This window comes from Ptychodera flava, chromosome 19 (genome assembly GCF_041260155.1).
Source record: "Ptychodera flava strain L36383 chromosome 19, AS_Pfla_20210202, whole genome shotgun sequence".
NCBI lineage: Eukaryota > Metazoa > Hemichordata > Enteropneusta > Ptychoderidae > Ptychodera > Ptychodera flava.
In genome coordinates this window covers 3,843,538-3,870,546 of record NC_091946.1, presented here as the reverse complement: position 1 = coordinate 3,870,546, position 27,009 = coordinate 3,843,538, and the positions used below count along the sequence as shown (strand labels likewise).

General features: G+C 36.7%; 1 protein-coding gene across 1 annotated transcript in view; it reads left to right on the top strand.

Annotated features, from left to right (window-relative positions):
* Nucleotides 1-25,256, top strand: part of LOC139118415 (eukaryotic translation initiation factor 2A-like) — a 33,247-nt gene extending 7,991 nt beyond the window's left edge. The window contains exons 3-18 of the mRNA XM_070681714.1: nt 1,088-1,162; nt 1,876-1,994; nt 2,595-2,694; nt 3,236-3,318; nt 4,194-4,294; nt 4,662-4,779; nt 5,509-5,625; nt 6,087-6,155; nt 6,930-7,031; nt 8,585-8,625; nt 9,715-9,848; nt 10,307-10,526; nt 18,416-18,473; nt 19,542-19,621; nt 23,133-23,276; nt 24,492-25,256. Coding sequence (XP_070537815.1) covers nt 1,088-1,162; nt 1,876-1,994; nt 2,595-2,694; nt 3,236-3,318; nt 4,194-4,294; nt 4,662-4,779; nt 5,509-5,625; nt 6,087-6,155; nt 6,930-7,031; nt 8,585-8,625; nt 9,715-9,848; nt 10,307-10,526; nt 18,416-18,473; nt 19,542-19,621; nt 23,133-23,276; nt 24,492-24,617 — 1,687 coding nt within the window. The 3' untranslated portion in view covers nt 24,618-25,256. The remainder of the gene's footprint in view (nt 1-1,087; nt 1,163-1,875; nt 1,995-2,594; nt 2,695-3,235; nt 3,319-4,193; nt 4,295-4,661; nt 4,780-5,508; nt 5,626-6,086; nt 6,156-6,929; nt 7,032-8,584; nt 8,626-9,714; nt 9,849-10,306; nt 10,527-18,415; nt 18,474-19,541; nt 19,622-23,132; nt 23,277-24,491) is intronic.
* The last annotated feature ends 1,753 nt before the right edge of the window (nt 25,257-27,009 follow it).

Below are 27,009 nucleotides of genomic sequence, written 5' to 3'. Positions count from 1 at the left end.
CTATTTAAACAATACCACTGGTTGATTACCGTACGCTGATTTTGCATATGAAAAGCTGTTCAGCTGTTGAACGTACGTTCACAAGATCATCGCCCTAATGAACTAGACACGGTTTTCCTGTCACACAGTATCTCTGTACGATCGAAAGAAGGAGAAAAACTGAAGTTTTTTGCTTTGTATCAAGGTTTATAACACCACAAAAATGAAGTACGGAAGCGAAAATGAGCACAAAAAACAGGACTTCTAACTAAAACGTACTCTTCAATGTTCAGTTCAAACTCAATGAGTGGCATCGTGGAGAGACTGCATGCAATGAAAGTCACGAGCAAGTTTGGTGTCAACGAATCCAGTCTTTGAATTATCAATGAACACTCACTTATTTTTCAGGTCAATAAGCCAAAAGTTACTTGTCCGTGGCAACAAGCCTCTCTGTTTGTGAATTTTCTCATTCTACAATGACTATCAAGAAGCAATTGAAGTGAATTTTACATCGAGAAATTCCACTTTCAAAACTATGGCCGATTAGCCAACCCCAAGTTCTTGGTTTAAACTCTATAGAGTCTGCGCATGAGCAGTAACAAGACCACCTAGGTCATTTGAAAAAACACTGGATGCTGGTACAGTGCAATGGTAATCCAAACTTCATAGTGGTGAGGGATGATATAAGCACAGGAAAATGATTACAAAAAAGTGGTACATTATTTTTCAGAAGCTTCAAAAGATTCCTTTACAACTACTAAAGATTGTTTTCTTTCTGTTTTGTTCAGTTAAAACTGAAAAAATACTTTGAAGATACATTGGAATTGGCTATTATTTGTATATCAAGCCCTAAGAATGTAAAAATACAAGCATATAAATGTTACAGTTTTTCATGAATATTAATGCTCATGAATATTAATGAGCCGTCCAGCACTCTTGGAACTCTGGGCAGAACCCTGGGAAAATAGTGGAAAAAATCATGAATCCTTACAAGTACTGGCCGTTGAAAACAATTGGAATATTCCACTGTCTGATGGTGAAAGGGTTAACCTTCTCTCACTGTATATTTGTAGTATACCTTTTTTCTAACAACTTAGTTTCTTTACAGTGACACAAGTCCAAGATGTAAAGTACTAGCTTACAGTGAAGATGGCAGTCTCTTTGCATGGTGCAATGGACAATCGTAAGTAAAGACTTTCCAGTTTGTCAGTGTGCAAGACTCATGCGTTCATCCATGGTTACTCTAGAGTAACCATGATTCATCAGATCACAATTTGTTCACTTATCTTACCCAACAAAACATGTCTTTTGCAAAGTATCATGCAGCCATTTTGTTGCTCAGTTTTTTCCTACTTCAATGTACAAAAGTAAACAAATGAAACAGCACTGATATGTGTGCCTTTTGTCACTGGCATTTTCAGAGCTCAAGAATATTACGTAAAGTTTACAAAAATTAACATTTTAGTTACAGAGGAAAGAAAAATGGAAAAGGGTTCAGGACCCAGGCCTTCCACAATAGGCAACTCATAAATGCCATGAATATTTGCAAAACTTGGTGTTCACATAAATTTGTTCTTACTCAGCAGCAAAATTTACCTAGAGTTGTAGCTTAGCAGGTCTAGTAAAACAGTTGCAAAGACAATCACTTCAAAAAAATTCATCTCAAATCAAATTACATAACTCACTATAATTGGTCATTAGTTGTCTCAGAAAATTCAACCACAGTTCAAGAAAATGGGACAGATATAACTTCAACAGATTTGATTTTAAAGTCATTGTCATATGAGTCAAACTGAATACATTTGAAAGATGCTCAGCTCCACCTTATTATCCTGAGGCTCATAACAGTCTGTCTTCAGCTGACATTCCTTTTCATGTGTTTGTTCATTTTGCCAGGGTAAATGTCATCGAGTTACCATCATGCAACCTGATACAAAGGATAGACAGACCCAAAACTGTGTTTCTGCAATTCTCACCCAGAAATAATATTTTGGCAACCTGGGAACCCTACGCAGGTGAGTGTTTCCATGGGAACACATATATCTGGTATTATACTATGTACATCTTCCGTACCATCCATGTCTACAGAAGCTGCATGGCCACTTGCATTATTTATATATTCACTTGATTGTTTCTGTGTAATATGACTACTCATTCAAGAATCAATGCAGAAACTTCTTGTCCACCTTCAAAATTGACATGCAATGTGATATTCTACAAGTATGCAAGCATTTCAAGTACATTTTACAAAATCTATAAAGGAAAGAATGGTAGGCAGAATAGCTATGTGGTTAAGTCCCATTCAAATACACTGTGTTTTATCAATGAAAACTTCCAATATACTGCACACACAGGGACGCAAAACAAAGAAAATAATTACTGACCTAATCTTAGAAAAAAGTAATTGAAATTCAAACAATAATTCATGTGTAGAGGAAAACTAGTGTTGCACTGAGACCAGAAGCTCCAACAATACAGCAAAGAAGTATTACTGCACAAGGTGTTTTGTGTTCATTAAATCAATATTTCTGCTCAACATTTCTTGTCTACCTGCAAGACAGAACAAATTGAATCTAGAGGTATTAGTCATGTGGATGCTCACTTGTCTCTTTTAGTAACCAAGGATACACCAGCAGGAACTCCAAACCTGTATTTGTGGGATTTGAGAACTGGCCAGTCCCTCAAAGGATTTGTACAGAAGAGACAAGATACATGGTGAGTCCTGTCTGCTGACCCCTTCCCCTGCTTTCTTTTAGTCACCACAAGTTACCAGAACATCAGGGTCTCATTCAGGGTGCTTTCTAACTTTTGCAAAACATCTGAAATACTTGAGTAAATTAAGAAATTCTAGAAATCTTCAGGGGTCAGCTCTGTACAAGTTTGAGTTGAAAGAAAACATGCTTTATTCATTTGTCTGTTGTGTGTCAAATTGGCCTGGAAGCCAACCTTGTCTTGTCACGTGTAATCGAAGGTATTCAATTGTATTTTTATCTGTGCTAAATTCACCATGGCTGCTCTCTATGAACTCTCGGGGGGAAAAAATAACCCTTGATGAAATGAATGTTGATATAAGTTGCCTCCTTTTCACTTTGAATAGTTGAAAAACTCTGGGAACCTTTTGATTTCTGTAAATCTGTCTTGGAGGGCTGTTGTACTGTAAGGGTTCAGTGTGTTTTAGTAACATTTGCAATCCAACTTTGGATGATGAGCAAAGTGTATAATTGTGTTTTTGATCACACTGTGTGTTTACATACAGGTGCCCCAAGTGGTCCTCCGACGAGAGCATTTGTTCCAGGAACGTTAACAATGAAATCCATTTCTTTGAAAACAATAACTTTGGTGAGTATCTGGGGAGAACTTTTTATAGGGCTGACAAGATGTGTGAGTAGAAGAATCTACAAATGGACCATATATTCAAAAGTAATTACAAAGGTCAGGTGGATAAAAGACCTACACATTTGAAATGAATACCCTCCTTAACACTTTCCCTGCCAAGTTTATCTCATCCTTATCAGGTGAAGTTGCATTGAAACCAGTATAACATAACATGTCTCACATAACATATTTTAGAAACTCGACTTTATAAAACCATGTAAAATACAATTTTGCTGTAATCACTGTAATCTTGCTAGGAATGTATTGATTTTTACTGACCTGACCTGGTATTGATATTGAATGTCACAGCAGTATGTGCCAGAGTGATCTTCAGGGTATCTGTGTTTTTTGTGCTGACCGAAAGTCGAAAGGGTCAATATATGGAGGTGTCAGAGTGCAAGATGTGTCTGGAAGGGCAGGCTTAATGGTGTTCCTGATTTATATAGTTCTGAGATTGCAACTTTATATTATTTATATGACTTTCATATAATTTTATAATTCTAGAAGCATAAGATTATTATACGATTTGAATAATCTAAGCAAAGAATACACACTTTATAATTTGTTTTACCGTGGGCAACAACTGTCTCTCTTGACCATATTTCTTTTTTCCAGTTGAAAGGATGAAATTGACTGTTACATGAGGATAAGCTCATAGCATCGAGAGACAACAATGTTTAATCTGATATGACCAAGGTATTGAGAGATTTGTTCAGTATAGCAGTGGTGTATAATCAGTCAGGGACCTGTGCACTGGAAAGCAAGGGTATAGTATTGAGGAATGTAATCAGATGCAGTAGGCTGTATAATAATCATCTGAGTTATTACTCCTTCACTAGATACCATAGCAAGAAAACTTCACATCCAGAAAGTAGTTGATTTCCGACTCTCTCCTGGTGAAATGCCATGTAAAGTTGCAACCTACGTACCTGGATCAAAGGTGAGATTGTAAACTTTTTCATTTGCAATGTCGTTTATTACCAATGCATCTCTTGTTTGCTTACTTTCAATAATCATTAGAACTACTATGATGATGAATTGGCAGCATGCATATCCCTTCTTTCATGCACAAGTTTGTTTTAACCAATCATGTTGCGCCATAATGTGATTGACACTCTGCTCCCTGATGAGACCACCCATCCAACATAGAGTGATTCATAAAATTAGCATGTCATTAACTCTTTTACATTATCTTCTTCTATTGATGCAGTAACTTGAATTAACTGGTTGTACATCACATTTGTAGTTTATTTTATTTATTCACAAGTTAGCCATAATTATTCCTTATTTAATATTTATTTTGGCAGGGTGCTCCGTCGTTTGTCCGTGTCTACAAATATCCAAATCTAGAAGGTCCAGGATCAACCATTGCCAACAAGAGTTTCTTCAAAGCAGATCGGGTTTCAATGCTCTGGAACAAGAAAGGTGAATATTCTGCCATGATTTTTGTCAACAAGCAGTGGATTATGCTGCATTGTTGAGGAAAACATCTCAATTTCATTTGTTAACTTTTCCTTTAACTATTTTATCATATTTTTGGTTACATCAAGATATTTGTTTATTCTTCGCAGTGAAATATATTTATATATTAGGTGACCTAGCTATGCTCCTGTAGTGCGAGTAGATATAATGAAGAAACATTTTCTTACAGTGGCTCTGACCTTGCTATAGGCTTTTCACCAATTACAAATTTTTGAACTTTCTGTGAGTCAGCTTATGTACCGTAACATGCAACATGTCAAATTTTCTTGAATCGAGGAAGGCTTTCTTGCGTCACTGCTGCATTAATTTTGCATAGTAGGTTTTCAGTTGAGTTAGCCAGTTACATAAGTAAACAGGGATATTGTATTTCTTTGTTGACTAATATTTCAACAAGGTTTCACAAGTCAAATAATACCAGTAAAACCTCTCATGAAAAGGAAGTACATAATCTTTTAAAAGACAGTGTTTGTCTCTTTCAAAAAGATTGTGACTTGTACAAGCCACCAAAGCCGAAAATTTTAACCAAGGTAGTTTGATTTACACAGCTAGCCTCTCAAGTGCCTGTCACTTTCAGTCACCGTATCTTTTCATCTGTAAAATCTTGCATTTCACAGTCTGTTCCATAAATGCCATGCTGAGATATAACTCATGTTTCATTTTCTGTCCCAATAGGAACTGATCTGTTAATTATAACAACAACAGATGTTGATCAGACTGGTGCTTCGTATTATGGAGAACAGACACTTCATTATATCAGTACCAAAGGAGAAACCAGTGTTGTGCCTTTAGGTGTGTTGTCTGACCCTCCTAAGTGACCTCTAACCTTTGACCTTTTTGAAATACCCAATCACTTTGATCTGTGCAGCCAGGATAACTGAAAGTTGAAAATCTTTTCAAAGTAACAAAGTAACACTTATACTACCAAATTTTAGTACTTTATAGCCCATTATTTTACATGTTTAATGTGTGAAATAATATTGATCTCCTTATAGCAAAATTGAATGAAAGGAATAAAATTCCAAATTTCTTCATGCTGGCTTCAAATAACAAAATATTATGAGCAAAATGTAATACATATCAATACAAATGTTAATATTCCTGGGCTATTTAAAAATAAATTCAGTTTCAAAATCTATTTTGATTTATTTCGGATAATGAAATTTCAGCCTAGCAATACTAGATTATCTTTCCGCCTCAGCACATGGCGAATTCTGAAAAAACTAAATGTCTGTTATTTGTTTCTTTTTCAGCCAAGAAAGGACCAATCTATAGTGTAGATTGGAATGTGAATTCAACTGAATTTTGTGTTGTCTATGGGTGTATCCTTTGGTTCACAGTTGACGCCACGGAAAATGTGTGTCGAAAAACATTTGTGTAAAATAATAGGAATGTTTCAGAGTGTATTAAAAGGAATTGATAACATGTGTGTATGTGTGGGTGGGTGTTTGCATATAAGTATTCTGAAAAATTTACTTTATGTATGAAATTTATTTGAGTTTTGTCACTTCCTGTTGCTCTAACATAGCCAACTTTTGAGGGGAAAAAAAGAAGATGTTTACAATATATTTGCATCTAATGTGGACAAGGTATCTTTCTTCAAATACGATTTTATGTCTCATTAGACAAGTCAATTGAAACATGTTGGAAGAGTAAACAGCAAATGGTGCCTTCCACTCCATTTGCAGACAAACTTAAGAAGAAAAGTGGAGCACAGTTTCTGGTAACATCTAGAATTTGAGGCCGATAAGTCAACAGCTGTTCTAACAATCTTTGATCTTCCCTTTTTCTACAGAAAGGGTATATTTCACTCATCATATCATGTGTTGGTATTAGTTTGGTTGGTGGTTGATATAAGTAGGGCAAGTTCACTCCAGCTGAGCACAAAAATCCCCAAAAAACAGCAACTCAGCCACTTCAAGAATATATATGTACATGTCAAAAGAAAACTGCCAAAGACATTGAGGTTTGTCAGTGCTATGTACTTTATTTAAAGTAATATCTCTGCTCTGATTGGTTGAATTAGAATTGCATGCATTCTCTTCATTTACATATCATTTACATATATAGGTGTACTCCTTAATAACAACCAACAGTTATGCCAGCCAAGGCCACGCTGTTCAACTTGAAATGTGAACCGGTGTTTGACTTTGGAACTGGACCTAGGAATACAGTACACTTCAATCCACAAGGCTCAAATATCCTTTTAACCCCTTGACTACCTATGGCGCCGGATATATCCGGCGCCATATTGAATTACCATATACCTTGAGTGCCGGATATATCCGGCACAGTTAAATAGGCATATTTGCTTCGTTTTTGTCCCTAAAAATCCGTAATTTCGGCATGCAGCGCGACTAAGATTAATGTATTCCGATCTGACCTGAATGTGATTGCGCCCCCGTACGTCCGAGTATGGCCAAAATCAGGAAGCAAATGTCGTGACCCATGACCTCGACCCTAAAAGGTCAGGCTGATCACAGAAGCGTCGCGCTGATTGTTTACAGTTTTCAGAAATACGGACGATCGCGAAGATGTTTATGGTTTGTTTTTTTTAATGAAATGAAATGTTTATTTATTGAAAACAAACTATTTATATGTAAATATGTTCTATTAACAGCAATATTCTTGAATATAACTAGAAGAAATACAATTTTTTACTATAAGCCAGTGGAATTTTATAGCAGCCATATTATCAATATGACTGGTCACATGACTGGTCATGTGTTTGGTCATGTGATATGTTGTTCCCTAAAATGTATTTTTAAATATTGTGAATTATTTTTTGATAAATCATAACCATTTTAGATGCATGTTTCTGCAAGGAAGACATAAAGCAGGCGTTTACAAATATAAAATGTGTTGATTTTCAAATACAGAATCATGTCAGATGCTGATGTTTGTGGTTCATTTACTCTGCCTTTTGTGAGAAAAATCTTAAATAGGTACATCTATAAATAAAGTAAAGGGTAGTTATTATTACATATGTGTAAAGACAATGCCATGAAAATTGCAACTGTATTCAAATTTGCGTCATTTTATGGATTCAAAACACGTCCTGATGCTTCAAATATTCATATTCTTTGCCAACTCTGGTCACATGGTATGTCATGTGATCAGTCACGTGACCTGGAAATACAAAACTTATGTATGAAAAAGTGGGAAATTTCATGCTGATTCAGAAAATATATGGTTTATTGGTACTTACTTAATTTTTACTCTAAGCAGTGTTCATGCAATGACCACATCCAAGATTTTATCAATATTTACATAAGGGGCCTGGTATATAGGAATACATTGGCCTTGGTAGTCAAGGGGTTAATGCCTCAATTTTCACTGTCGTTGAAGTCTGTTTGAATTAAAACAGGATCAAACAAGAGGGGACATTTCTTGTTTTTCAGTCGTTTATGATTTATACCTAACATCATCAATGAAATAAGTAAAGTCTTCATCATAGATATGGTTCAATCATTTATTCTCAATATAATAGCATTCAGGGAACACATCTCCACATACTTTCTCTTCACAGATGCAACAACTAAACAAATGGCTTTATTGCAATATTTTTCCCCATTGTTTCAGTCATGGAATCTGTCTAAAATTGCAGACTTTGACAACCATATTGGATCATATCATGAAACAAAATAATGTACTGATCATGCATAGTGCTTTAGACTCAATACAATGCAGCTCATTCAACGTTCCATTAATATTCATAAATATGATTGCTTATCTCCTTGACTATATTCACTCATTTGTCTGGCTGGCTTTGGTAACCTTAGAGGCAACATTGTAAGTATCAAAACTGGAAACACAAAAGTCTATACACACTATCTGTAGGCCATTATTGGCCAAGCATGTGGCCTTCTCACTCTATGGGGAAAATATATTTTTGTTTTACACAAATGTAGTGCACAGACTTAAAAATAAGTCCATACAAGCTATCAAAAGGTATTGTAAACTCTTCCTGTGGCACATTCACTCACCTTAGTCATACTGAAGATGCTATCAAGACACTAGTTAATAGAGTCAAAGAGGCAAAATTAGCACACATGCTATTATCTTATTACCAGGTGCCATTATGCAAAAATCTGATTCAGTAGCACTGTTTGTTACCAAATATAGCTATGCATGTGTAACATCCAACACTTCTGCTTGTATGCTCACATGTTTTGTCACTGTTGCGTTCACAGTCATTGTTGCAGATCATAGTCTTGAGAAGGAAATATGTATTTTGGTATTCATTGTTACACTAGCAGATGTTTACTTAGATGTATTTTCATCATTCTTGCATGTTTTATTTCAAAAGTGTAATCTAAAAGTGCAGACAAATATTTATTTCTGCATATTAATGAAAGAACAATGATGTCAGTTGGCTAACAGCCCTGCTACCCCAGGCATCATTGATGTCAGTTGCTAACAGCCCTGCTACCCCAGGCATCATTGATGTCAGTTGCTAACAGCCCTGCTACCCCAGGAATCATTGATGTCAGTTGCTAACAGCCCTGCTACCCCAGGCATCATTGATGTCAGTTGCTAACAGCCCTGCTACCCCAGGCATCATTGATGTCAGTTGCTAACAGCCCTGCTACCCCAGGCATCATTGATGTCAGTTGCTAACAGCCCTGCTACCCAGGCATCATTGATGTCAGTTGCTAACAGCCCTGCTACCCCAGGCATCATTGATGTCAGTTGCTAACAGCCCTGCTACCCCAGGCATCATTGATGTCAGTTGCTAACAGCCCTGCTACCCCAGGCATCATTGATTTTGTTTACATATAAACAGTATTTCTGGTTGAATCAACTTGGCCTTATCAACATTACTATGGCTGGAGGTACCAATATATCTTATGACATTTTTTTGTGCTTCTAAAATTTTAGGAATTTTGGGATCGTAAGAATTTTAAGAACATTAGCAAAATGACGGCCAGTGATTCTACATATTTTGAGTGGTCACCAGATGGAGAACACATTCTCACTGCCACGTGTTCACCAAGGCTCAGAGTTGGAAATGGGTAAGTTAGAATTTGGAATTACCAGTTAAAGCTGCATTAGCTGTAACTGTGAAAAATCAGTTTTCTATTCTAATTTCAAAATCATTAATGATGTCAAAATGCCAATACTCACCTTGTCAACAAAACCTCTATGTGTGTCGTGTCTAATGTTATTGTTGACAACAGAATTCTTGGCATGTGTAAACAATATTGTACACAATGTATTTTGTGGGCAAGGCTAATATTTTTGATTGCATTATACTTTAGGAAGAAGAAAATGTTTTTCTTGAACAACATCATGAAAATATTGTCAAAGGTTACAAGACCTAAATGAAATTTGTTGGTCCACAATCTGTATCACCATATATTACTAGATTGTGCTACTTTTTGAGTACAAGTGTATGAAATAGAAGAGTTTAGAGCAGTTATTATCTACCAAACCATAATTGCTGACACTAATAATAACTTTCATTGTCTAGGTTCAAAATATGGCACTACACAGGCAGCTTACTGCATGAAACTGAAGTGTCAGAGTTGTGGGAAGTCACCTGGCAGAAATTCCTAGAGGGAGTGCTTCCAGAGAAAGCAATAGTGTACAAGGCTGTTCCATCGGCTATCAGTCCATCCAAACCAGAGCCAAAAGCTGCAGCCTATGTACCACCTGCCCTACGAGGGCAGCCTCACAAAGCAACAAGCTTGGTGAGAATATTTTAATAATATTCCATTTAAATTGTTATTAATGCCAGAAAACAAAATATCTAAGCTCAACTTTAAAAGTAACATTGTCTTTTTGCATAATCTTTTTACCCTTTCACCACCATGGTTTGGCCAAAACCCATTGTTATCAATGGTGAGTGTGGACCTGTTTACAGGGAATTGGGGATGAACAGGTTAAATCAATTTGAATACCAAAGGTTTATATTTTACCCTGTAATTACAACATGGATTGTGCAAAATCAATGACAAAGTCAGTGTTTTTTCCGAGATGTTTGCAGTTTTGTGGCAATGTTAAGTTCTGAAGATCAATATTCATCATACACGTAAACTGTTGTGGAGTGTGGATGTGTTCTTAAAAAACTGGTCAGCACACAGCATGGCACAGAGTGATGGCACACAGCATGGCACAGAGTGATGGCACATGGTGGTTGACTCCCCAGAACAATGTCAATCAGAACAACACATCTTCAGAACATGTCCTCTTAAAATGACAAACTGATGTGAAACATGAGAATCTGATGATTGATCCCTCAACTATGCACAGTCTGTGCATAATTTCAGGTTCAGATATTGACCATTGGCATTAAAATAAGTTGTATAAAATTGTAACAAACAACAATGCCTGCCCACTTTAATGGTCTTCCTTGAATGCTGTGATGGGAGTTACTGCAGACACTCTTGGTGCTGTCATGATTCATGGCAAGTCAATACACTGACACAGAGTGTATTAGTCATGCCATAGTTTATCATACAGCTGCACAGTTTATGAAAACTTAGATGAAACAGAGTAATATTCTAGGATAGGATAGTTGAAAGGAACACAAATTGGAAATCAATACCAATCGTTGTTAGTCCCCACGGACACCGTCCGGGGGGACTATAGGTTTGGTCATGTCCGTCCGTCCGTCCGTCCGTCCGTCCGTGCGTCCGTGCGTCCGTGCGTCCGTCCGTCCGTTCACGCAGATATCTCAGAGACGCCTGGAGCGATTTCGTTCAAACTTGGTACAAGGATAGTACCCTACCTCATACAGATGCACGTCGATTTGTTTCACAATGCGATCAAATTTGGCCGTGTTAGAGGACTTTTTAGTTTTCATCTCCATAGACTCCCATGTATAAGGCAGTCCATAGACTCCCATGTATAAGGCAGTCCATAGACTCCCATGTATAAGGCAGTCCATAGACTCCCATGTATAAGGCCAAGAAAAATAAAAATTTAGTTTCTCATCGTATTCATATTGCAAAAAGGATGCAGTGACACAGTTTTTAGTCCCCACAGATAAAGTCCAGGGGGCTTATAGATTGGGTCATGTCCGTCCGTGAGTCCATCCGTTCACGCAGATATCTCAGACACTTTGACAAAATGTCACGTGACCTTGGTGACCTTTGACCTCGAATATACATATTTGTCCATAACTCAGTAACCACAAGTGCTAAACCTTTCATATACATGGTATGATGGGACACCCTATGACGCCACATATTGTACCTCATTAATTATGTGCATATCTAATTTTGAGCGAGCCAATAGAGCTAGAGGTCTGATTTTTGGTATATAGGGATAACTTAGCAATACAATTTTTTTGACAAAATGTCACTTGACCTTGGTGACCTTTGACCTCAAATATACATATTTGTCCATAACTCAGTAACCACAAGTGCTACACTCTTCATATTTGGTATGATGGGATATGACGCCACATATTGTACCTCATTAATTATGCACATATCTAATTTTGAGCGAGCCAATAGAGCTAGAGGTCTGATTTTTGGTATATAGGGATAACTTAGCAATACAATTTTTTTGACAAAATGTCACGTGACCTCAATGACCTTTGACCTCAAATATACATATTTGTCCATAACTCAGGAACCACAAGTGCTACACCCTTCATATTTGGTATGATGGGACACCTTATGACGCCACATATTGTACCTCATTAATTATGTACATATCTAATTTTGAGCGAGCCAATAGAGCTAGATGTATGATTTTTGGTATATAGGGATAGACTATAGGATAGAAATTTTTTGACAAAATGTCATGTGACCTCGATAACCTTTTACCTAAAATACACGATTATGTCAATAAATAAGTAACCACAAGTGCTATGTCCTTTATATTTAGTAGGATGGGAGACCTTATGACAACACATGCTCTACCTCGTTAATTATGCCCATTATTATTGTGGGCGAGCCAATAGAGCTAGAGGTCTGAATTTTGGCATATATGGATTAATTAGCAATACAATTTTTTTTTCAAAATGTCACATGACCTTGATGACCTTTGACCTTGATTATGCATATATATAGCATAACTCTGTAATCACAAGTTCTTTACGCTTCCATTTTGATAGGATAATAGACCTTAAGATGTCACATCTTGTACCTCATTTATTATGCGTATATGTATTTCTTGGCTGGCCAATACAGCTAGAGGTCTGATCTTTTTTCCCGATTTAGAACCATCACTTAGACATGCCTCTTATTTCAAATTGGGAACAATGACATAGACCTATGCGTCCATAGATCTGAACATATACACTCCATTGATACTTCTTAATGACCACATTTCCCTGCCCCATCAAGACTAATACGCCTATTACAAGTGGGGACTATGTCATTGTCAATGACTTGTTATATCAAGAGTTTAAACTGACATTTTGAATATTGATCACCCAACTGCATCGTAATAATATAGAAATAACAGGCGACGCGCTGACCATTAACGTTTATTTGTTGGCAAGGGCGAGAGGAAAGCCAAAAATTAACAGGCGAGGCTTGCCGAGCCATTAATTTGGCTTTCCTCGAGCCCGCGGCCACAAATAAACGTTAATGGTCAGAGCAGAGTCTGTTATTAGTCCCCACGGACACCGTCCGGGGGGACTTATAGGTTTGGTCATGTCCGTGCGTGCGTCCGTGCGTGCGTGCGTGCGTGCGTGCGTGTGTGCGTCCGTCCGTCCGTTCACGCAGATATCTCAGAGATGCAAGAAGCGATTTCATTCAAACTTGGTACAAGGATTACTTCATATGTCATACAGATGCACGTCGATTTGTTTTGTGATACGATCCAATATGGCCGCCAGGCGGCCATTTATTACGATTTTTTCATGTACAGAGCCATAACTCAGACATGTTTCAACCGATTTTATTCAAAGTTGGTACAAGGACATTGACCAATGTCATAGATATGCACGTCAATTTGTTTTGTGATACGATTCAATATGGCCGCCAGGCGGCCATTTTATGACGATTTTTTTCATGTACAGAGCCATAACTCAGACATGTTTCAACCGATTTTATTCAAAGTTGGTACAAGGACATAGACCAGTGTCATAGATATGCACGTCGATTTGTTTTGTGATACGATCCAATATGGCCGCCAGGCGGCCATTTTATTACGATTTTTTCATGTACAGAGCCATAACTCAGACATGTTTCAACCGATTTTATTCAACATTGGTACAAGAACATTGACCAATTTCATAGATATGCACGTCGATTTGTTTTGTGATACGATCCAATATGGCCGCCAGGCGGCCATTTTATTACAATTTTTTTCATATACAGAGCCATAACTCAGACATGTTTTAACCGATTTTATTCAAAGTTGGTACAAGGACATTGACCAATGTCATAGATATGCACGTCAATTTGTTTTGTGATACGATCCAATATGGCTGCTGTGTGGCCATTTTGTTACGATTTTTTTCATATACAGAGCCATAACTCAGGCATATCTCAACCGATTTTATTCAAAGTTGGTACAAGGACATTGACCTATGTCATACATATGTACGTTGATTTGTTATGTGATACAATCCAATATGGCCGCTAGGCAGCCATTTTATTACGATGTTTTCATGTACAGAGCCATAACTCAGACATGTTTCAACCGATTTTATTCAAAGTTGGTACAAGGAGATTGACTAATGTCATACATATGCATGTCAATTTGTTATGTGATACGATCCAATATGGCTGCCTTGCGGCCATTTTGTTACGATTTTCATGTACAGAGCCATAATACTCTCAGGCATATCTCAACCGATTTTATTCAAAGTTGGTACAAGGACATTAACCTATGTCATACATATGTATGTCAATCTGTTTCATGATATGATCCAATATGGCTGCATGGCAGCCATTTGTTACAATTTTTTTGTGTCCTTAGCCAAAACTTGGGCATGTCTCAACTAATTTTATTCACCGATTTTATTCAAACTTAGCACAAGGACGTTGACCTATGTCATACATATGCACATTGATTTGTTTTATGATACAATCCAATATGGCCTCCGTGTGGCCATTTTTTTCCCGATTTTTTCATGTCCGGAACCATAACTCAGACATGTATCAAGCATATTTATTCAAAGTTGGTACAAGGACATTGACTTATTTATACATATGTATGTCGATTGGTTTCACGAGATGGTCCAATATGGCCACATGGTAGCAATTTTGGTATGGTTGTTCCATGTCGAGAGCCATAACTCTGGCAAGTCTCAACTGATCTTATTCAAAGTTGGTACATGTACATTGACTTACGTCATACATATACATGTTGATTTTTTAAACAGTAAGATCAAATATCGCTGCATGGCGGTGATTTTGTTACAATTTTCAAATGTACAGAGCCATAACTCAGACATATTTCCACCAGTATCATTCAAAGTTGGTACAAGGACATTGACCTATTTAATACATATGCTCGTCAATTTGTTTCACGTCATGTAGCAGTAACATGTCAATTATTGAAGTTTCGTAAGTAGGCTGATATGTCAAGAAATATGTACTGCATCAAATTCATGAAACTTTATACAGATGTTAACTGATGTTAAGCTCACATTGCTTTAACATTGAAAAAGACATTTATCAGTGTCATTTTAATTAATTTGTAATTGCATAAGCAGAGCTCGACGCAAGGTCAAATCATCCACTAGCCCGAAGGACTAGTAGCAGTTCATTTTTAGTAGTCCTTAATGAAATCTACTAGTCCTGCTAAAGCAAATTAAGCCAAATGTTGCTCTCATGTTGTAAAGAGGTGTATATGACCATTCTCATATTTTTTGTCGCAAAGGTTTTTAAACCCAATAACTAACTTTCATGCAAGACTAGCACATTTGCTTACTGCAAAATGTTTAACTTTGAATCATATATAAACCACAAAAATAACCTGAATGAAATGTCCTGTGTAGGAGTAGAGGTCATCAAAATAGCCTATTACCATCAAGAATAAAATCAGACGTAGGAATGAATTTGTTGGAAAATTCTTCATAGCTCAGGTAGTGCGCCATTAATTTGCAAAGAACATGTTTGTTCATAATGGGACAGATTTTTTTCTCCAGAACTGAAATTCATACAGCCATTCACAAATGTTCCTGTGGAGTGCCTTCGTATTTTTGACATATATCACATTTTAAAATTGACCAGCTTGTGGGGAGGACCTATCATTTGTAATAATGGTTTGTGAAAAATTTTGTTTTTAATAGTAAAAATGTTGCATTTTGCCATTTCATGTGCTTGTGCCTTTTATAAGTTTTTGCCAGTTACTGGTAACAAAATGTGATTAGCACAAAAATAACCAATGACTCCCAGAAGTGATTGGATACAACAGTCTGATACACCCATTTCATACGTTGTTTTTTCACTACGGTTTTAAGGTTCACTTCACTATTATTGCCCCAATAATTTACACTTTTCCACTAAAATGGCAAAACAATAAGTTGCTAGCACCAAGTTATTATCGGTGAGGAATTCCCTCACCTGTACAAGCAGTAGCAACTTGCCATAGCACTGTTTTGGCAAGCTAGATGGCTCTTTTTAAGATCAGCTTCAAACAAGCCAGGGGGTCTTGACTATATATGGAGGTCAGCATGTGGAGGCATTCTAAAGCAGGGTCAAGCTGGCTACGAACTATCGGAGGTGTTGTTTGGGAATGCCCCTGAAGAAATCTTGAGAAAAATCTTCTTTGAAAGGCAAGGATACAGTGTTTGAACGAAATTGTGGGGTTGCTCATGTTTTTAGGCAAAGTGATGAGCTTCAAGCAAACCAAAATACACGACGTGCAGACAATTCCGTTTGATGCTCAGCGTTTAGCCATGTTTCCCGAGGCAATGTTACTATGGCGTGTACAGTACAATTTGATTCTCCGTAGCAGGTAAACTGTTTCATTTTAAGTTGGTGATCAATAAAGTTTGCTTCACTGTTTCACTGTCCAATTTGTTTGGGTAAAAGTTAGTTTATTTTTATATAAAATGATCGAGGTTTGGTTCATTCTTATCGAATGAGTGGCCCGGCGTCCCATTAGTTTTGTAGCGATAAACTTTCCTGGACAACTACGGAACTTGAAAATTGCACTAGTCCGCAGGACTACCTCCGAAGACATTTTTACTAGTCCTCTTGAAAATTTACTAGCCTCGGGCTAGTGGGCTAGCGCTTATGTCGAGCCCTGCATAAGTAATGAACTTTCCTAATTAGGGTGATATAGCCACAAATTAATACAACGGCAAATGTGATGAAACTCGATACAGATGTTGATCTCATAGTGTTGTAAATACTGCATCAAACTTTATGAAATATGGTACCAGTGATAATCTGTCAAGTGTTAGAATTGTATGCAAAAATGTTTTGCAACATCCTGTGATTAATTCCTAGTTGACTCATTTTATGAACTTTAGGATGGTGGCCTACATTGGTTTTATGTTTCATCACCATGGAACTCATTCTTGGCCATTGAGCGCCATCTGTATCAAAGTATTTTTATCACAGACCTAATTAATGAAGAGGACTCTATCCTCTCTGAGGACATGTAATCAAAGTACCCATTATTAACAAGTGGGGACTGTGTCATCAACGATGACTTGTTTCCATTATATTATCAGTGAACCCAAGAAAACCGTCAAAATTTCCGAAAATTTCAGGAGCGAATGACAACTGGGCCCCAGAAACTGAGCAATACGTGACGCACTATCGTGCGCGCTGTAAAAATTGGCAAATCCGGAGATGTTTTCAGAAAAAAGTATCTCAACTTGACCTACAAGTGCTCCATTTTATTTTGTGATTGATTATGATTTACGTTTGAGCTGTAAAGTTACGATACTTTGAGTTGTTATTTTGTTATTCATATTCACGGGCATGTAAACAAACCATTACTGTGTATTTGTGGTCAGTCACGTGGTTCAGCTCGACCAATCAAAATGCGACGGGCAGGGCATGGTAATATACCGGTAATATGTCTTGGTACAGCAAGAATAAAGACTGGTTCCATGCTGAATCATATTACAATTTAACATAACCCCAGGTGGTATGTTTCTATACATTGGCTATGAAAGTCACCCTAGCAAAGAACGGATTCCTACAAAGACAAAGATCTGACCACTGTTCTTCACATGTGCCAAACACACATTACCGGTACATTTATAATGTCATGCTAACTTTGGTACTCAACCACAAAAAATATTGGTGACACAATGTACCGGTACATTAATTTATAAATGTGACAATACATAGTATTTGTTTTCACATTTGACTACAAGATTTTGGAGTAATGTGCACAGCGAATACTAAAAATTGTTATTTGTGATATACACTTAAACCATAAAAATCACATGAAAGGCTCTAGAAATGACCCATAGAATGAATCACTTGATTAAATAAGTTGCTGTGAATAAATACGAGAGCAAAATATATAATTTGTCCAAATTTATTTTGCGTCAGCCAACGTAATGCATAAAATGCATATTATAAAATGCATATTATTAACACAGCCACAGTTGTAATCAGATGTATCACATTCTGCACTGTTGTTTCTAGTATTTTGTTGTCACAGTTCTATCACTCACTATACACTAATGTTTTTTCAACTGCAGCATATACGGGATGAGGAACTGCCACAGAATATGAAACCCAAAGGAGGAGGAGATGGAGGTAAGTGTCTTTGTGTAGCTCTGTGAGTGTAATAGCAACAACAACAACAACAACCCACAGCCCTAGAGATGTCTATAAAGGACACTTTGGTATAATGCATGACATAGCCGCTCATGCCATACAATCAGAATTGTACCCAAATCAAGGGCATATCTGCCCAGTGCCTGTTGGAGGGGTTGTTTTCTAGCATATACAAGTGGTAATCTCTATAGTTTGAGCAGCCTTGAAATTTACAGTACAAGATTGAAAAGGACCATACTATAATCAGTACACTCTAGGTTCCTACTCTGTGCTACAGAGGGAACGACTAAAATGCATGTACATGTAACTATGTTATCAGATTATAAGGTAGTGGAAAGTCTGAAAATTCAATTACTTTTTTGCCATTTTTTGTAAAAAAAATTCTTTCTCTGAAAGTGCACATCTGATAACTTGGACATTTGCTATGCAGGTTCCTCTAGGGATACGTCAATGTGATATATTGACATTACAATGAAATCTGGAGTTTTGTATTTTGGGCAATTTTTGCCTTTTTCTTTAAAAGCGTTTCTCAAAAACAACTTGTCTGATTGCTTTAATATTAGGATGTAGGTTGCTCATGTGATTGTTTAATATTTGGTTTACAGGTTCCTAACTTGCCATAAATACAATTTAAAGCATTCCCTTTCAAAGGCAAGGATAAAAGTCAAAGGTCACTGTGCAAAATTTTTTACTAGAGAAACAATTACCCAATATTTACCGACATTTGAAACTCATAATAGCTGCTTTCCCCATATTAACTGTATGGTAAAAAATTAAATTTTTGATTTTTGCAAAAATAAGCCTGTGAAAACTTTAACTCAATAAGCTTCAAAATGAACCCCAACAAGGGGTACTCCAAAGGAGTATCTTTGAGAGTCCAAATATCTGTGGCGCATTCTACCTTAAAGGAAGAAAAATCAGGTCATTTGTCTATGGAAAATTGGTTCCCTTGACTTACATGGCATTGAGTTAATCTACAAAGTGCACTGAGTGTTGTAGAATATATTATAGAACTCTATAACATTCATTGTAATTATCTCTTAACAGAACAGCTGTCAAAGTCTGCTCTGAAGAACAAAAAGAAGAGAGAAGCCAAAGCTAAGGCTAAACAGGAAGCAGATCACATGGTAGTAAAACAAAGACATTTCAAGTGTTAGAATAAAGGGATTTAGTGTTGGCCAGTGATGGTGCTGTTGATAAAACTGTTCAGCTAAAATTTTCAGCAACATAGAAAATGCCATGTGAAGATCAGCATCAAAATATGGCAATTTAGAATAATTAATTAAGATGACGTCACACTTCGATCATTAACCCTTCAAATAACTTTTCCCACCAAAAGTTGACTGCAACAACAAAAATTGACATTGCTGCTCAAAGGGTTAATGTATAAAAATGTTTCAGGAGTCCTTGGCAAGACTCCTGTTAATCAGGTATAGCAGTACATTAATATTGGTAATGGTACTTTTTGGCCAGATAGAAAAAATGATTGTTTGTCAGATATTTTTTGCTAAGCTACAGAGGTGGCAAGATTGTAGATTTCTTTTACAAACCAGCAAAATCTCCCACTAGTTACATCATTACTGATCAGGGCTCGAAATTACATTTTATCCTGGTAGACATTTTGACCACCACATTTTAAATTTGGTGGTCATTTTAAGGCAACTGGTAGTCAATATTTTTTTAACTGAATCATATTATCAGGCTTTTTGTATTCATGAAAAGAGAGGTCAATGTTATGGTGGAAGTCTTTGAACATAGCTGTACCCAAAATGTACATGTCTGTACAGTGCATAAAAAAATAATACCTATTAAACAGGATAAGCAGTGTTCTCCCACCAAATGTTCATAGCATATTGGCTAACTTTGAACATATTTCGAACAATAAATATGCAGAAATGTGGCCTCTGTTGCATTCACGGACAAATAGATGAAGTTCTACTTTTTAAAAGGACATGTAACTTTTTCATGATTTTTTCATAAGCTTACAAGCCTTTTATAAGACTTATGGTATGCACATTAGATACATTGGCATTAAGACAAAAACCTACCAAGACAACAGTGCTATCATTAAACATGTTTGGTTTTGAACATGGAGGTATTTTTTACCTCCATAGTTTGAACTACGCCGAGTACGCGTACAGAACTAGATTTTACACTGAATCGTGCTACCAGCATGCAGTCCACAGTCAAGTTATATTTCATTTGTTTACGTTTGCGGCCCGCGGAAACATTCTGCATGCTCGTTGGTCTTCAACCAAAGTTAACTTGGCCGATAATGTTACCGCGATATATCGAAGTGATCACAAGTTTACATTCCACAAAACAAGACGAATTTATCATAATAGGCACGTCGAGGTACACGATCCGCGGTGTGTACACTCAAAGGCGAAGAGGGCCAAAGGCTGCCAATTGTTTCAATAGGTACCATTTTACGACAGTCACACAGAACTCCTATGTGCTGTGTGCCAAAATGTCGCAAAAATTTAAGTCTTTCAAAGTTTTACGGTAGAATGAACTCATGGTCGTTTCGCGATCTTTTTTTCAGAATTATCGGGTGTCTGTCCAACTTTTCAGAGTCAATTTAAGGTTCCAAGACAAGAAATTTACCATTTTAAACCAACAATTCTCTAGTGTTTAAGAAGCTCAGAACCCCGTAAATTGTATATTTTCGGAAAGCCTAGATATAGGGGAACATTTTAGTTACCATAATATCACCATTGTTTACATAACTATCACGTGACAGGTAATTTGCATAACCTTTCAAAATCGGTTTTCCTTATGTTTTGTTTCAATGCTTTGAGATATGTGGCTGAAATTTGTGTGAGTGCAAGCTGTTCTGAGGGTCTTCAAAAGTGTGTCTCAGAATTTTTTAAACCTTCTACAACAGTTTTTATGCCAGAAAAACTTCCAGAGCAGTGAATTTAAGCGTAGTTGATTTCTTAAAATTGTGCTCCAAAAAACTAAGCAAGATATAAAAAATCTGAGACACACTTTTGAAGAGCGTTGTGACAGCTTGCATTCCAGCAAGTTTGAGTCAGATATTTTGAAGTATTGAGATAAAACATAGGGAAAACCGTTTTTTGAAAGGTTATGCAAATTACCATGTCACGTGATAGTTATGTAAACAATGGAGACACTGTGGTTACCAAAATGTTCCCCTATATCTAGGCTTTCAGAAAATGTATACTTTACAGGGGTTCTGAGCTTATTAACCGTTAGAGAATTGTTAGATTAAAAAGGTCAAATTTCTTGTCTTGGAACCTTAATTATTTTAAGCTTTCAAAGGACCAAGAGACCTAGCAGTCACTCAGGCTAAACTGTCTAATGAGAGATTACGCCTTTGTTTCCGCGAGTTGCGACGTAATGCCATTCATCATGTCATAGACATTTTCTCCACGTTTGATCTCGATAGCGTAATATTTTTCTTTGAAATCTTGCTGCGGCAGGATAACCGTTTAGTTTTGAACTCTAAGAAAGAATATAGCAGCCAAGAAAATGGAGTTGGTTTGAATTTGTAAGAATGAAGGGCTGTACTTTGTACATTTGTTTGTATACGTGTAAATTCCGAACCGTAGTGGTGCTATTGATGTGTAAAGCCCAATGCCGATACGCTATCGCTAGACAAGTACAGTGCTATTGTAATACTGTATCACATTGTTGCACCTAAATCAATCCATTCCATTGCTTGCCGAGAACGTAATTCATGTTAAATGAACTGAATATTGAAAGCATAATTTTATTCGCTACACTGTGCCTCGGGCGTCGATCGGAGGAGATTAGAGTATGTTACATTTTGGATACAACGTGACGTGTGCCTTTGGTCTCAAAAACTTGGGTCCCAGCCGTGGCGCGAGCGGCTAATCGCTCTCGCGGAATTTGATTTGCGCGAGTGGTAGGCGAGCCATCAGACAAACCGGCAACCGCTGAAATACGGCATTCTTTTCATGGTGGTCAAAATGACCACCAGTTACAGAATTTGGAGGTCAAGCGTGGAAAAATGGTGGTCATTTGACGCAAGACCACCGCTAATTTTGAGCCCTGCTGATGACTTGGAGTTGAGATTTTACAAACTGTCCACAATAATAGAGGCATTACATGTACATACAGTGTTGACAGAACAAATTCTGAGCATTTCCACATGCTCCCAGAAGAAAACAACAAACTGTAAATATATGCACAACAACAATGCCACAAAAGCCATAAAATAATCACTGCACAATTTCAAAGTCAAATTTCCAAATTAGCTAAGTAGAAGCAGTGATTCATAGGAATAATTTAAAAATTGAAAATCATGTAAAGGACTCGGAATACGACTTCTTGTAGTAAACAAAGATACAACAATATGAATCCTAAATTCTCAAAGTTGAAACTAGCATTTTGTTCATGTTGCTATATGTTTTAACAAACAAGCAATTTCAATGAGTGCTTGCATGCCAGTTTTACTAAATTCAACACATCCATTGCATTGTTCTCCTTGCTTCATGGCTGTTGATAACCATTGTTTCACAGAGTCGCACGTTTTCCTTAAAATGATCGAAGATGAACTTCACTATTCTCATGTTGTTTGTCAAATGAACTTTTCCTAATCATAGACTCAAAACAGCCTTGACATTTTATTTCCATTGATTTGAAATGCAGGATGGTTTATCTCAAGAAAAACGTGATGCTATTGCCATGGCAGCCTACGTGATGGCTCCTGCAGAAGCTGCACCACAAGTCCAGAACACTTATACTGGAGAGAGTGACCCAGAGAAAGAAAAGAAAATTAAAGGTATAAGAAAGGTAAGGAGGTTTTCCATGTCTCTTTTTGGTGCGTACTGTAACAAAACTGTTTGAATAATGGCTTCACCAAACATTCTATATGACTTAAGGTATGACACGCCTCGGGGACAGATATTCAGACTCATAAATTTCTACAATTCTTTCTTGATTTACCACTTGTTAGGGCTCATTGTAAAGCTCTTGGAGAAAGAAAAATTTTCACTGTCTTATTTTTTCGACAATCCAAAAATTAACTTTTTCTCATAGAGTTAACACAGGGATGGCAGCCATTTTGAATTACAAATATTGCAAAATTTTGGTAATGTGTTTTTCTAGTTCCAAACTTTGCATGGTGACCCAATTTTCATTGTTGTTGTGGTAAGAATTTGGTTGAAAATTTCATTTAGGAATTTTTGAGCAAAACTTTTAAGTCTTTCACTTTTAAGGTGTATAATACCGTACAACATGAACGTCAACTAAACCAGTACTGCTGTTCAGTACTGGAATACATTTAACCCCTTCACCACCATGGTTTCACCCAAACTCATTGTTATCATTGGTGATTATGAACCTGTTTACAAGAAATCAGGGGTGAACAGATTGAAAATTGTAGACTCAGTGCCCTCATACATGTATTTGACATGTTCACTCCAATTGCCCTTAAACAGGTCCACAATAACCATTGATAACAATTGGTTTGGGCCAAACTCTGATGGCGAAAGAGATAACATTCTACCACCAGTAATCTGTTCATCGAAAGGAGAATGTGACCTTGCCAATACCATCATTATAAGAGTTTATATGTCTGTGTTTGTGTGTGTGTGTAATGTATACTGTTGATGAGTGGGTAGTTTGTACCTTGTTGTGATTCAAATATCTATATCAGTTTGTCACAAAATTCCATTGAGAGAGTGGATTTTATTTTCTTATAGATTGCTTTTTGTGTACAGTCATTTGATAGTAATTGAGTCATTAATGATTTTATAAACTCTGTGACAAAGCATTCTGGGTAATGAACGTCAAGTATGCCTTTGTCATACATCCATACATCTAAATCTTAGATTTGTTGAATAAATAAACCTGTCAACAGAAATGTGTAGTGGTATACACCAAGGAAACCCCTGTAGCCTACATATGGTATCAAGTCTGAGCTTTGTGTGCTGTCTGTTGGGACTCATCATCGCTTACTGATGTTTTCATGTAGTTTTCATTATTGCTTCATTTCTGTTTCTCTAGAAATTGAAACAGATTGAAAAACTGAAGGAGCAGCAAGCATCAGGCAAGAGTCTTGAGAAAAACCAGCTTGAGAAACTGACCACAGAAGATGCCTTATTACAAGAACTGGAAGAACTGATGCTATAGTGAAATTGGTGTCTTTTTACTGCCTGTTGAGAAACAAAGATGGCTCCCTTATAGCCACTTTAGAAACATTGGAATAATTTCCGAACAATCAAACAGTGAAGCAACACAAAAAAGAAAATAAATAAATGAATGAGAGTGGCACCAATATATACATGTAACTCTGAAAGGATTTGCAATGTTACATTTGAAATGATCACATTTCAGATATCTACAAGCCTTTGTGTTTCATCTTTTAAATACAGCTATCAGCGAATGGCCAGGTTCTCATCACTGTGGCAGATTTTCTTTGAAATTCCAATGTTGAAAGTTGCTTGACAAGTCATGACATAGCCTGAAACTGTCAGAACCACAGTAATGTTCACAGAGATATGTACCCAATCTGCCGTATGCTTTCAGAAAAACTGCAGTTTATTGCTTGCTGTGAATTCAAGTGAAATATTACTGTACTGGTCTGAGTATAAGCCCTTTGTTAACAACACAAAACTGTGGTTAATCTAGTTGAGCAGCTTATACTCCAGCAACCCATGTTATATGCCATAAATGCTTAGTTAATGTTAATTTATGCGTTATTATTGAACACTATACGAACTTTCAATTACTTTCAAAAATCAACTTATATCTAAAGAAATGGTAAAGGACAAAAAAAAAACGGACACGATTTATAGTCTCACAATCTCATGAACTTGCATTCCACTATCACATTGATACTGATAGACAACCATCGTCAAAAGACGGCAAAACTCAGTGACGATATCCGTGCTTAAGGATGTACGAGTGGTACGCGCGCGTGGAATTTGTCACTTCCCATAGGATTACATTGAAATTTGCTGGAAAATCAATTTCTACTAATGTCATTTTCATGAAAATTTGCACAAAGCTCAGTCCAGAGAAATAAATAATACTGATCAAATAAAATTATATGGTCACCGCGCTAAATTTTGAGATATACAGCATTGAATTATTTCGTCCATAGAAAATGCATTGGTGAAAAAATGCTGACTCAGCATTTTTTCTCACAAATGGCAAAATCATGGTCATTTATCTCACAAACGAGCACGGTGACCCCTATATATTATCACACATTTTGATAATACTTACAAAGGAGTATCCAAAAATTGACAATTTAGAGAAATGACATTACTTTTAATTTTACCGATCGTACATCCTTAACCAACACGGTGTTTTTATAGCTTTTTCATGTCAAACTGATAACACAATTTCTGGATACAGAAGTGACAATTTGTTTCCAATTTAATCATCTCTTTAAATAAAAAGTAAACTTGGGACAAAGACGTCATGTATGATGCCTATCAAAAGCATAGTGTGAACTGTGAACCATGGACGTGAACAAAAATAAACAAAGGCAGGTGCAACTTTGGAGTGGGACTACTCTATTTAGGTAATGGGGAGCGAAGGGTCACAGAATCATAAAGGTACTGGAAAAACGATGCCATTTCCTCATGATACTGTCACAGTTTCTTTGATCGGAAAATTAATTTTACCAATTGTAACGACCGTTACACTCTCCTAAACCTTCCCTTATTTGAGTTAAATTAGGGTAGGGGTTTATACATGGATGTTCAACATTTTCAAAAATCTTCTGAAATGAGTGGAGGGACTAATACACAAGCATGGGCTTATACTTGTACAAATCCAGTAAGTTTAATTTGTGTCTCAGTATGACAGGTATCAATGCTTTTAACTTTTACTTCCTCGGTTTAGCCTTATACTACAAACAAAACAAACTGTTTTTAGGTCAGATTGGAATAAGAAATCACTGTCTAACCAAAGATATTCACTGTCTTCTTTCTTAACTTTTGCAGAACACAGTTCTGGTAGACAGATTGGTACAATCTGTAAATTCTATTGTAACCGCAATAAGTTATGCTGTTTGGATCACATGAACCCTCTCAAGGCTTAAATTTCATCACTATTTTATAAACAAAAGTAAATTAAAAACATTTGCTCAAATTTTCAAAATTTTGTAATATTCTTTTGCAAAATTTTTCAAGCCAATTTGTGCAATGAAATCTTTATTTTCTCCATGATTCAAGAATTTGTGCCAATCTACCCAGAAAGTAATACCACGGCAACACAGAGAGGCACCTTCAGCATAGTGGTCAAATCTTCTTAGACACTTGTGTAACCACTATACACAGGATTTACTATATTTGGAAAAGGGGATATCCAGGTTGGAGGAGTGCCCTTGTCAAGTTTGCTTCATTAATCTCCTCTGTTGGCCAAATAACATACATAAGAAACCAAAGCCAGTATCATGTGTTCCATATTCTTGTAAATAAAATAACACATTTTCTGCAAACCAAATAGTGTGTAAGTGGTTGCTTTGAAACTGTAAACCAATGGGTTTCAGACATTCCTTGATACTTGTTGT